Consider the following 13,294-nt stretch of genomic DNA (forward strand, 5'->3'; position numbering starts at 1 on the left):
AGGCTTTAAAGATCTGAGTCTATTTAAAATGTTCAGGGATGTTAAAATGAAGGTTTTAATAAAAGATCAGTTCATCTACAAGCAAACAGCAATCTCTGAATTAAAGTCTGGCGGAAGTGCCGTGGTCCTCTAGATGACTAGGAGACGTATCACAGGAAGTAGAGAAACAACAGAAATGCAGGGAAACTACCCAGAGGTCAGTGCAAACTCATTTATCCTTAAACATATTCAGAGTCCCGGGTGTAAAGTAAAAAAGCAGCTGTGGCAGCGTGAGATTAGCTCTGCACCAGGAGGTCGGTGAAAGTCGTTTCCAGACCTATAATCAGTGATTTCTCCTGTTAGAAGAGAGTTATTTGTGATTATTACAGGGTGAGTGTCCTTGTAAAGAAATAGTGAAACGGACAAATGAGCTGCCATTTGCTGCCAGCTCTCCCCTGGCGCTTCAGCCGTCATGCAGCTCCACAGGCCACTCTGTCCTTTTCAGTTTTTAACCTGTATAATAATCAGTACAAAGACCCAAGGGTGCTGAAATAACAGAAAATCTGAAAATAAAGCACTTATGAATGTGATTCAAAGAACTATTGAACGTAATACTCTACTCGCTGAAGAAAGAGAACTTTGACACTGCTGGGGAACGTTTTAACGACTGTTATTTGACGTTCTGAATATACTTCCTCTTTTAAAAAGCACTGCCACAGAGGGAGGGAGTGGACATTGTGATCCTCCAGAAAAGACGTCACACAAAAATGATCAGTATTCAAACTTTGAAATCAGTTGCTATTGGGTTTGGAGCTGTTGGTCTGGCTGCACTCATAACCAATTTTAAATAAAGGCTCCAAAAAGTACTCAATAAGCCATCACTGAAGCAGAATTGCAAAAGAACGTTTGTTTTCGATGGCCACAGGTAAAAAAAAGCCTCTGGATGCATGAAACAAACTGTGTTCAGAGATGGACTGGAACGGTGCAGCATCGATACGACTGTGAACATACAAACTCACATATTTATATATTTTGGAGCGATCAAACCCACACCATATTAGATAAACTGTTGTGATTGGTCCGTCACAAACCAGGACAGATAGAAATCTGTCTGAATGGACGAGGGACAAGATGCATCTGCAAATAAAACACGAGTTTGCAGATTTGTCTGGTTCTTTGTTTTGTGACACAGTCGAATATGTATAAATCAGTTCTCACAGTCACTGATGAACGTCTACCTGTTGAGTTAATGTTTGAGCAGGTGAAGCGAGAGACGTTTGTGGTCTAAAAAAACACACAAGGGGTTACATGAAGTTTGTCATCTACAGTTAACATCCCTTCGTGTCTGTGTGGACTTTAAACACATCTGTTAAAGACGACAGAGGAGTGAAAAGCTGAGTGTAATTCAATGTGACTTTGTGACCGACGCAATGTAATTTATGTCTCAGAGACACGTATCAAGATGGATGTGCTTCCCTGCTACAGTCACACACACAGTCACACACAGTCACACACACACACACACACACACACACACACACACACACACACACAGAGCAGACTGAGACAAATCATTCTAGAAAGACTTGGGTGGATTTGTTCAGTGTTACATCCAATCTATCGAGCTGAATGAGCCTGAATCTCAGTGGAGGCAGTGATTCCCCTGACAACACACACACACACACACACACACACACACACACACACACACACACACACACACACAGTAAAGCCAGAGGTCATATAACATGTAGGTGGCGGCTTGACACAACTCTGGTCTTCAGCGCTGTCCATCACTTTGATCAGTAATAACATTGTAATCATTAAGCTGCTACTTCTACTTTCTGTTGATTCTGGCGGCCCCTGTGGACAAAAGCGGTATAGGCGCCATCAGCTGTCTTTAAATTGTCTGTTGTCGGTTGGTTTGTCAGCAACATTACACAAAAAATACTGAACGGATGTCCAAGAAACTTGGATGGAAGATGGAGCTCAGTGCAGAATCGACCTCATTAAGTTTTGGGCAGACTACAGAGCTTCTTCCCTCCTCAGGCTGTGACACTCATTAAGCACTCAACCATAAGAAGAGTTTTAATCTCTGTAATGCAAAATGAATGAAAGCCAATCTTCTCTCTGGTAACTTGTTTGATCGTGTAGGTCATACGGAGGCATCGGTGTTAAATTAAGGCCAGTTCAAGTTCCTTGTAGTACGTTTAATGCCTGAGATCTGTGAACACGGTGACATCGCTGAGAGGAAGTCCACAACATGTTCACTCTTAGTGTTTCAGCACAGGTGCTAAATGACAACAAACCTCAGGTATCATAAGCGTCAGAGCTGCACAGCTGTATGCTAATGAATCTCTGTCTGCAGCGCTGATACCAACAGCTGAGAAGCAAAGAGGAACAAAGCTGCCGTTTAACTTTCCAAAGAACGAGGAAGAGAGAGAGCGAGATGGAAATGAGTGAGGTGAGATCTCAGACGGCAACCTTTTTAAAAATGTACACTGATTATTAGATGAGTGTGATCTCCAGTGAGCCTGAGGCGCGGCGAGCTGCAGAGAACAAACTGGTTTGTTTTTAGCAGAACAGAGAGTGAAATAAATGAAAACATGAAGACGGAAGTCTCTTCTGCACAACACAGGACTCTCAGTGACCGTGGCAAAGTCTGATTTTATTTTTACGAGCTTGTCTTGTGCGATCTTAAGGCGGCAGCTTTTGATTTACAGGTTCAGTGTCAGTGGTTTGTTTGGTTGTTGGTTGGTTTGTCAGCAGAATTACACAAACACTACTGAGTGAATTTCCATGAACCTCGGATGGAGTTTGGGCCCAGAATTGTATCTGTATGACGTCGATAAAGTGCTGGTGCATTCATGATTTCAAGAATTTTAACGGCTACTAACAGCTGTACTGTGGTAGATTAGTGTTCAGGATGTCGTTTTTTGTCAGTGAACTCTGACCTTCAGCTGCTTGGCCGACTCCACGTGGTTGTCGTAGATGAGAACGTTAGCGATGAGGTTCTCTTTCTCCGTAGAGAAGGAGGACGGTCCCTCTATGACGTCTGGCTCGACGATCACCTTCAGCAGAGTGTGAGGACACCTGGTCCCGTCCCACACCTGAAAAGACACAAAACGTGGCTTTAGGATGAATGAACCATCTTTTCCATAATTATGTGTCATCTTCTGTCTGCTCGTCTCATCATTACATCTCTACATCTCAGCGCCTGGTCTACACTACTTAGCTCCAACAAAGGGAAATCTTACTGCCTCAGCATACATAGAGCAGGTTTTCATTCACTTTTATTATTTCCTGTCACTTCCAGTTTTATTTCTGTACTTTCAGTCACGTTTGCAGACTTCCTTCCTCACTCGCTGACTCTCCAGGAAGTTATAGCCACAGGTGACTAAACGAAACGCACCAGTACCTTAAAAATAACTAGAGATTTCTCTGGATTTGAACTTTGTTGGAAACATTTGGGATGACATAAATACACTGCTCAACTGAATACTTAAGAAAGGTTTTGTAGTTTTTAGACATTTTGATGCAGAAATCTTTAAATTCAAATGATGGTGTGACCAATCTCTAATAAGATCTACTCTAATAAGATCTTTAATAACCTTTTTTATAATTTGGAAAACATCCTCTCCTGGTCTCCGTTATGTAATAGGGAGCTCAGTGAGCGCAGACTGGCAGTAGGCCAGCAGTCGCTGCCAAATCCTGCTTAAATTTATCTCCTCTATCAGACTCACTGGCAGGAAACCAGCCGCCATTTACAGCCTCATTTCTGTTCTGAAAACTGAGGTGGCAGGTAAAACAGCTCAGGACCAAGATAAAATACAGGAGACCTCCTCCTACTGAGGCCAGCTGACTGTGAAGCAGATTTACTATGAAACAGATGGAGGATGAAAGCAAACAGCTCCGTTATTCCCAAAGGGAAAAACACAATATGAACCACTTAAGCAGGTGAGAAGGTTTAAAAAGGAGCTGTAGACGGAGGAACAAAGGGCACAAGAAGCTTCCTAACGAGGCAACAAGTCACATTAACATCGACAGCAAGAATAAAACAGGTTACTGCGGGTGATGAAAACAACATGGTCAGAACAAATGGATTCAAGCTGAAAGCAAACAGCCTGCAGGGAAGCTTCCTGGTGACTCTGGTGCTGCAGTGTGAACACAAACTGTGGGGATTTATTAGCAGGAGACATCACACGCTGAAGGTAAACTTCACCCTCATCTGCTTGTTATTATCATGAATCTGTCATGTCCAATCTATTCAAATTAAATCCTGGAGTCAGGACACGCTTAAAAAAACATGGTTTCTGTTAAATCTCTATTATTGTATTTTATATTTACGAAGAAATGAACACAGGACGTGAGAAACTGAGCTAGTTTGCTCGTTCTAGTGCCGGATGCCAGCAGCCACGAGGACGGCCCGTGTGAGGATGAATTATTCAGACACCTTCCCGTTAATCTCAACCACATTTCAGAACCAGATAAGCTCGACAGAACGTCACAAAACTCACCGACGGAAAGGCTTTTAAATGACAGTGAGGGATATCTGGGATCCAGTGACTAGAGTGAAGGTTTTCTGATTGAAAGCAGCTTCTGAAGAACCAGAATGCCTCAAACCTGGTGGGTCTTGTTTATCTGAAAGTGCTTTTGAAATCACCCCTGATGGGAGAAGTACAATTGTTCATGATTGAGCCATTTGCTTCTACTTTTCTCAACTTGTAAAAGCTCGATCAATCCATCACCTGCTGAGCTAATTTAGACCGATCCTGACACGTCGTAGTTAATACATGACTGTTGGAAACCGCTGATTTACCCTGAAGCTCACTGTGCCTAACGTCGTATTTCATAAAAATGTTGTAATTTCCTTTGTCATCAGTGGAAGTGGTCGTCATTCAGGTAATGCGGGGCACCTCCACTGTGAAATATACGAGGATGGGGTTATCACCACATGCAGAGGGTTGCAAATTGGCTTCTGATGAAAAACTCTTTGAGCGATACTTCAATTCAGTGAGACACGTTTGCACATTTGCAAAAAAGGCTGTTAAAAATATGAACCTTCCAACATTGATACAGCAGCAAACAACTACTGACTATGTTAAGATATAGTGGAGTAACAGATGTTAGTGCATGTGAGCGTGCATGACCGAAGACACACCAATCATTCTCCAACAAAAACAGACAGGAGGAGTTTCAGCCTATCAGACATGTTCAGTACTTGTTTGATGAAGTTTTGCAACGCTTTCAAACGGACAGTTACTCCGACTGTACGCGTGTAGTATGTGTATCCATAGGAAGGCAGCTCACACCTGCCAGGTATGAGGGGTAAACTTCATACTGCCCACATGCCAATGTGCTTCCCATCAGGCTGTGACCGTATGAAGCTCGACTAATTCTCTCCCCCACTGCCAGAAACCTCAAAGTGACCATCAGTCCATGTAATTAGTATTTTGAGGCACAACTGGTTTAACCTTGTCCAACAGCCTGCAGGAGGCGACTGCTCCGGGGCGGCTCAACAGAAGATTACACATTTTTCTTCCAATATTTTAAAATCTTCTTATTACAGGGAACGTCTGTAAGTTACAGTAGATATCATTCTCCATTTTGAGGTTATTTGTCAAGTCTGACTGTTCGACCTCATGTTTGATTGGGTCCATGATTCATTCCTGCACTTTTACCTTTTACATGATTCATTTCACCTCGTTGTAGCCGTCTATCGTTGTCTCTATCTACGAGCTTTCTTCCGTGACTTTAGTTGCATCTGACGTTATTTTGTGTTTATATCTTGGCACCATTATAAATGAAGCGTCTCTCTTAATGTGTTTTGTTAATGAAAAGCTGAAGGTGACCCAGATTTTACACCTGCTTTGGTCTGGTGCTGCAGCTTTTGTCTCGTTCTTCCAGTACAGAACACAACTACATAATAATTACAGATAAACACAATCTGGTTCACTAAGTTGTAGAAATGCACCGCTTATCATTCGTAGTTCGACTTGTTAGTTACGTGTGCAGTGTATCTGCAGTTCTTTCGCCGTCTCACCCTCAGCAGGGTGCAGGTGCTGTCGATGTCGGCTCTGGCCAGCAGCTGGCAGGTCAGGTCGAAGTAAGCTTTGGGCTGAACGGCAGACAGAGGGATCGTGGGAGCCGTGGGGAGGACAGCCTGACCGGAGGCCCAAGATCTCAGCTCCTCCACGGTTCGACGGTCCTCCTGGTCGAGGTAGAAGGAGCGGCTGGAGGTCCATGGCTCCATGGCGCCACCTACCGCCCCGTCAAACGTCACCACGGAGAAACCGAAAGTGTTGACCAGCGTGACGGAGTCATTGAAGACCTGAGTCTGTGTAGAGAAACATGGAATCATTTATCACCCAACATTAATTTATCTCCAAGTCACATAATCACATTTGAAGAACAAGAGATGTTTTAGATGTTTTAGATTCTAACTTCCTGCCATCAAAATCTCAAGATAACATTAATGTATTTTTTATTTGATAAAACAGGACATGGTTACTAAAAGAAGGCTGGACCTTGACTCTGTGCATGCGGATGATGTCTCCGATCTGAAAGATCTTGGGATGGTCCTCCAGCTTCTCACAGAAGATGGTGCAGCCGATCTTCTTGTTGGACTGATCTGTAATCTTCAGGCTGGAGCAGAAGTCTGTGGAGAGAAACCTTCCTGTGGTCAGATCTCTGAGAGACAAACATGAAGATCCAAGGACGGAAAACAGTTGAGCTGCTCTTCATCACGAATACGAGTTCACTTCACAGTCTTTCCTTTGACTTTGTAACGCTTCGTGAAAAAACCCGAAGTGAATGATATTAAACTTAAAGCAACATTGTGGAAGAATCGAGTGCAATTCGCTTTTTTGTGTAATTTTGTGTGAATCCTTGTGTGTCCGCACCTCACGTCTCTGGAGGAGGTGAGGTGCAGAGTTAGCACGACTAATAGAGTCACAGTGGTGCTCATTTATGGGAAATAGGAAGAATTTCACTTTAAGAAAGATCTTACGTGTCTGTAAATCACTGTAGTTGTTTGGTTTTAGCAGTGGATACATTTGAGCGTCATCAGCATTGCAGTGAAAGTTGTATTTGGGATCAAGAAGCACATATAAGAAAACAGACAGTGTGGAGGATGTAACATCACAGCAGACAAGAACTATGGAGGAGAAGAAGTCGTCCAAATTGCTCAAAAGTAGTGAAAGTAACTAAAACTCAACTTAGTGGATTTAACTTACACTGTACATATGAGTCCTACGTGACAGGGTTTGATCTGTGTATATAGTGTATGACTGTGTATCTGTGTGTGTGTGTGTGTGTGTGTGTGTGTGTGTGTGTGTGTGTGTGTGTGTGTGTTTCTCCAGTGTCGGATCAGATGGATTTTTCTAATATCTTTGTTTACTTTAAAAGACGCCTGAAGGATCCACAAAGATGATGACAAAGTCTGGACGGTTTCCAGCCCTGCTGCTTCTTTCTCCTTTATTAACCCTCCAAACACACACTCTCACACACACACACACACACACACACACACACACACACACACACACACACACACACACACACACACACACACTCACACACTCACACACACTTTCTCATCCTGTGCTCATGGCTGCAGGTCGGCTCAGACTGATGGGCGTCTGGTGTTTTTTATTGTCTCGCCTTCATTTCCATCGCTCTTCTTTCCTAATTCTGGCACAACTGCTCTTTCTGCACTTCATGATATCAGCAGCAGTGTGTTAACAGGGAAACGAGCTAAACGACTAAACATTGTCGCAGAGGTTCAGCGGATTAGATTAATGCAGCTTTCTGTGTGATGTTGACGAGCACTGAAGCTTTTACAGCCCGAGCAGCCTGTTCAAACCCAGACTGCCATTATGAGACTATCAACACATAAACTGAAAAATATATTTCGCCGTCCCACTCCTCTCCACACCTTTCTGAGTGTGTTACAGGAATAATCAGAGAAATTTCCATCGCAAAAAAATAAACTGCTCTCTCAGCACTGATCGGGCGTTCATCGCTTCACGGAAGATTTTCTCCTCTTTTCTGTCTGTCAGCTCATTTCTGTCTCACAGGAGCTGATTTATGTTCCCAGGTCTCGTTTACCAAAAAACATCTCTTACATTTTTAAGCACGTCTCTCTAAAAAAAACAACATGTCTCAAACACAGATGGAGAGCAAATGATGTCTCTGTCCGTGGTGCTGAAAAGGGTGAAACTGCTCAGAACACCAATGTTACACTTTCATATACAGATAAATGTCCAGTTACATTTTTTCTTAAATGTAAATGAAAACTAAAGTAGTTAAATCTTGATTAAATTTAAATTGTTTTATGCTTTACAAAAATAATTAAATGAAATTCATTAGACGCTTGTTGGAAATGTTACTTACACAATCAGAGGTCTCTCAGAACAACTGACTTGACTGCATTGCTGTAGATGTTCATCTGATATTTTGGCACAGTGACGTTACAGTGCATCATGTGAGGTTATTCACATTCACACAGGTCGATGTTGTTGAGCAAATATTTGTTTAAATTTAAGGTATTTATAGAAGGAAAAACACCTGCTATCCCTGCACGAACTGTAAATATCTTATTTAGTCTATTTTATTCTATCTTTATTTGATTTGTTTTTATCTTTTCCAAGTACTGACTTGTTTTATGTCTGTGTGCAACTACTCCACATGCCTTAAATTGCCCTACGAGAAAAAAGTATTTTGAGTTGAATTTAATTGAAAGCAGTTGAGTTGTTACTGCAGTCAAACAGTCTCTCCGGCTCAGACAAGCTTGCTGAAGATGAAGTCCAATCAGATTGCAGCTCATTTGTCGACGGCCTTCATTAGTTAACTTGTTGAGTGATGTTATTGGGTTTAAAGAAATAAAATAGGATATATCTCCTGTGATTAATCAGTCATTTGACAACCAAACCGCTCGCCCATGTTTCTGTCCATCATTCTGTCTGCTTCTTGACTGACCTGTGCCGCGGCTCTTGAACGGCTGCTTGAAGAAGACCACCACTCCGAACACGTTGACTACAGCGCCGGGCTTCAGGTCGCCCAGTTTGACATACGTGTATTTTGGAGCCTTGGTCGCCCTGGAAACCTGAGGAGAGAAACACAGCGGAGTTAACAAAGAGGCAGCAGCAGCCGGGGTTAGCATGCTATGCTCTGTGCCAATGCTAACACACCAACTTTCACTTTAACATTAACACACATTACATTAGATTATTTGGCAGATGCTTTACATTTATGTTCTTCTCACACACCTACTGAGAGGTAGTAGGTTTACTGCTGTAAGCTTCCTGCACAAGCTTCAGAATAAATGTGTTTTCATGTCGGGGATGTTGATGATTAATCATTAATCAGCGTTGAATTTAACCGATTATAAAATGTCTTAATCGACTATCTGTTATTTTACAATAACAGCGTACAGAAACTTGTTTTTCAAATATATCCAAATAAAACACGAAATACTGGAATGAGAAAATGTATTTGATTAAAATACAAGTACTTTGTCATTTAAAAAATACAAGAAGACATTTGACACAGACTCATTATGACATTTGAGCCATTTAATATCATTTTGTTGCCAGTTGTTGAAAAGTGACAGATGTGAGCCTTGTAATTAAAATAAAGTCATTATATTGAGTTATTTCATTTAAAACTCAAGTAACTTTATGTTCACTTCATCTGTTCCTTTATCTCCTAATGTGGCCGACTCTGATTTTACATCAAACATAATTTATATCCGTGATCAAAACAGTTTGCTAATGGAAAAAAATTCAACATATTTCATATTATTAATGATTAATCGATAGTTCAGGCAGCCGACTATCGATTAAAGAAATTACTTACAATTTGCATCCTTATTTAATGTGAAGGCAGCGGTGGTCTTTTGCTGCGAGACAACCACGTGTGGACAACATTAACAAACACTCCACTCAAAAATGTGTTTTTATCATTTTAACTTCACCTTCATGTTTGAGCCTCACTGAGTTTGTTTTCTGAATTTGTAGCTTCATTATCAAAGTCTTTGTTTATCAAAACAAATAATGATTATCACCAGAGTAACTCTTAAACAGCTCTCTCAAAAACATGCCTGCAGGGGTTCACTGTATCAGAAAATGGATTTAGAAATGTTTGGATGAAATGGATTGTTATTACATCTCTGACAGAGTGATTTAGGACGACAGGTCAGAAAACAACAAGGACTGTAAAATAATCAAATGTCTACTGGGGTAAACCAAAATCCATCCCTCCATCCATCAGGTTGGGTTTGTTTTCGATTGAAAGAGAAGGAAAAGATGAAGGTGATGTGATTTGACGTGGGGCAGTCAGAGCCAACTTCAAGCTTCTCATATAACAAAGATTCATTCATCTGTGTCTCCTCCTCTTCGTCCATGTGGACGTACAGAGGGCCGTGATCACAGCAGCTCAGTGTTGTTTGTAGAGTATGTTCAGTTTTTTAATAAAAGACTGAGCCTACGTGAGGCAGCAGGTTTATGCAGATTTGCAAAATCTTGGGAAATGTCTAAACAAAGGTTTTAGTGTTGCAGGTGGTGCATGATGTGAAGCCGCACTGTCAGTGTTATAACTGTGTGTATAACGGGGTCAACAGCTCCATGCTAACATGCTAACTGAGTGTGAACAGTGAGGACACCATCGACTCTCTGTATCACCGCACTGCAGACTGTGATGAAGGCAAACTGAGGACATATAATAATAAATAATAATCACGTGTCTGAGATTGACATCTGTTTTCATCTTGGCATTTTAAAATAAAATGTCACTTCTTAAAAGCTTCGCAAAAAGTCTGATCAGAGCGGATGATAGTTTCCAACTTGGTGCATCTCTTTCAGTGTTTCCTCAGTCAGATGTGATTTTCCACCGAAAGACAATAAAGATATGAAAAACTGAGCATATGCCCACACAGAGGAGCCCGGACAGAGGCAGTCCGTCCAGCTATTATTTTTACCAGCATTTGTTCTACAGTACAAATCAGAACCAGAATCAGAATCACTGCTTTCTGAACATATTTAATCTCTTATTTATTGTTGTGTGTCGTTCTGTCTCTTGCATCTGTTCATTTATTCTGTTTCAGAAATGTTTATCATCAGCTCCACCTCACTGTTACTCTGTCACTGGCTTTACATTATATAATATTTGTCTCCTTTATGTATGTTTTATTATATAATCGTATCATTAACCGTGGCAGCAGATTGTCTCCACGGTTCAGAGCCGACTTCTATATTCGCTCTCATGTGTCTCTGCGGGCCGACACTCAGATGAGCTTTGATCATCAAAGTCTGAAGTTATTTTTGCAATTTTGCTTTACATTCACTGAGGAGCCGAACTGTCCCTGTGCAGCAGCCAATATTTGTGATGAGCCACCGTGCTGTTGCGTTTGCAACACTGATTCCCTATAGACATTTTCATTCATGTTATTTCAACACTTGCTGAATCATTGGCAGCTCTCACACACTCAGTGCTCTGTTCATCCTGCAGTATAGAGAGGACTGGGGCGATAGCTATCATTAGCTGTCTCTCTTTCATGGCTCCCACTGAGGTGACGGCAAACTACCAGACTTTTAACATAGACGGTGACGGGAAGTCCTGTCACTTCTGCACTATGTGTGTTAGAGATGATTTGAGACAGAACAAGGAGTCACAAACAGCAGGAAAGCTCAAATCATTGATGCTACAGAACAAAGGTGAACAACATCAGCCCCCAGCTGACTGCCTGTGTGGCCACTGGTACAGAAGCTGCACTGTGGTCTTAAACAAGTTGCCTTGTTTCACCATCGCTATCTTTTGTCCAACAGGGTCCACCAGAAAAATGTAACGTTGCTTGTAGTATATTTAAGGGAGTGAAGGGGGAAGACTGCGTGTATATAACAGAACGATGAAGGTATTTCGGCGCTTTTTACAAAATATCTGGAAGAGATTGGGTCTGACTCATGGATCTGACATTTAAAATCTGGATACAGCTTCAGAGGTGCAGCCCCATTCATTCCTATGAAGCTCGACTTCCCGGGTAAAAACACAACACGTCTGTGTTGAGGGGCTCGACCGAGCCAGCTACCTTCCAGTTTAATCTTGTGGCTCTTCTCGACTTTCCAAATGTTCTCGAACCAAATGGCTCAAATTATGACGGTGAAACCAGTCACTCTGTGGGTGATGTGATGCATTGTATTCACTGTTTTACAGCTACTTCTTTCTCAATGTAAGCTTTTGGAAAAAGCCTTTTAGGCCCACAGTGCGTCACCTGATGCTGTAATTACGCAGTTTGGCCACTACACAAGTTGGCTTCAAAGCCTGCCGCCTTTCCTGCAGGCTTTTCTACCATCTTAAAAATTATGTAGAGCATAAAAATGGTCGTAGTTCTTCCAAAAAGCTGTAATAATTTGTAAAGTCATAATGTTATGACAAAAAGAAAAAAGGAAGACATGTATACTGATCAGATAAAGTGTGTTGTCAACATGTCGGATTTGTTTTTCACAGCTGATTTAACACTTTCCTTTTCTACTGCACTTTTTTTAATTTCTTGCATGTTACCAAATAGTGACAACCTTCACCGCCACATTATCACCACCACAGAGACACAGAGGCCCGGTGAGACCCTGATCCTGTCCAGGTGACTCTGGGTCAGCCAGCAGCCGACATGAAGCATCCTGACAGATACAAGACTTCCACAACACACTCCAGCAGCCTCTTCAGTGAACCAGGATTCAGGAGTCTGACCTCAGCGGAGAGCGTGGAGCTTCTCTTGACGGCCAGCGGGGATCTGGGGTCGGGAGGAGGCGGCGGGCGTGACACCTGACGGGTGAAGACAGAGAGGAGACGTTATATCCCTTATATAAAATAACATTTTGGCCGTTTAGCAGCCTCAGTATGGGTTGGAACGGTTGGGCCAGTTGTTGGTGACAGACGGGAGCTGACGTCATTATTTTGTGTTATTTAAAATAACTTGGTGTTTTCTTTATCTGTTCCTTTAACCCTTCATGTTGTTTACTCTGATTATCTGACATGACAGTGGTTACAGTTTTGTGATGGAAAAACATTCAGCATATTTAACAAGTATCAGAATTATACTTAAGCACAGTACTTAGTAACATTCATTTACTGATATACTGGGGAAAAAAGCTTTAAAATTGAACATATGACATTTGGTTAGCAGTGGGTGCCTGCAGGTAAAACATGAGAAGGATGTGAGATTCATCAACAGGTAAACAGAGGCACGTCTCCAGGTGACGCTGGTGATGTTGATATGTCTGTCTGACATTGACATCAGAGTGAGACGGGGCCAAAGATG

General features: G+C 41.9%; 1 protein-coding gene across 2 annotated transcripts in view; it reads right to left on the reverse strand.

Annotated features, from left to right (window-relative positions):
- pot1 (protection of telomeres 1 homolog) overlaps positions 1–13,294 on the reverse strand; it is a 63,591-nt gene that overhangs the window by 32,161 nt on the left and 18,136 nt on the right. For both annotated transcript variants that reach the window (XM_084364260.1, XM_084364259.1), the window contains exons 6-10: positions 12,724–12,798; positions 8,959–9,085; positions 6,507–6,637; positions 6,023–6,316; positions 2,934–3,089 (exon numbers count right to left, since the gene is read on the reverse strand). In XM_084364260.1, coding sequence (XP_084220386.1) covers positions 2,934–3,089; positions 6,023–6,316; positions 6,507–6,637; positions 8,959–9,085; positions 12,724–12,798 — 783 coding nt within the window. The remainder of the gene's footprint in view (positions 1–2,933; positions 3,090–6,022; positions 6,317–6,506; positions 6,638–8,958; positions 9,086–12,723; positions 12,799–13,294) is intronic.

Source organism: Pagrus pagrus, assembly GCF_965226575.1.
Source record: "Pagrus pagrus genome assembly, chromosome: 10".
NCBI lineage: Eukaryota > Metazoa > Chordata > Actinopteri > Spariformes > Sparidae > Pagrus > Pagrus pagrus.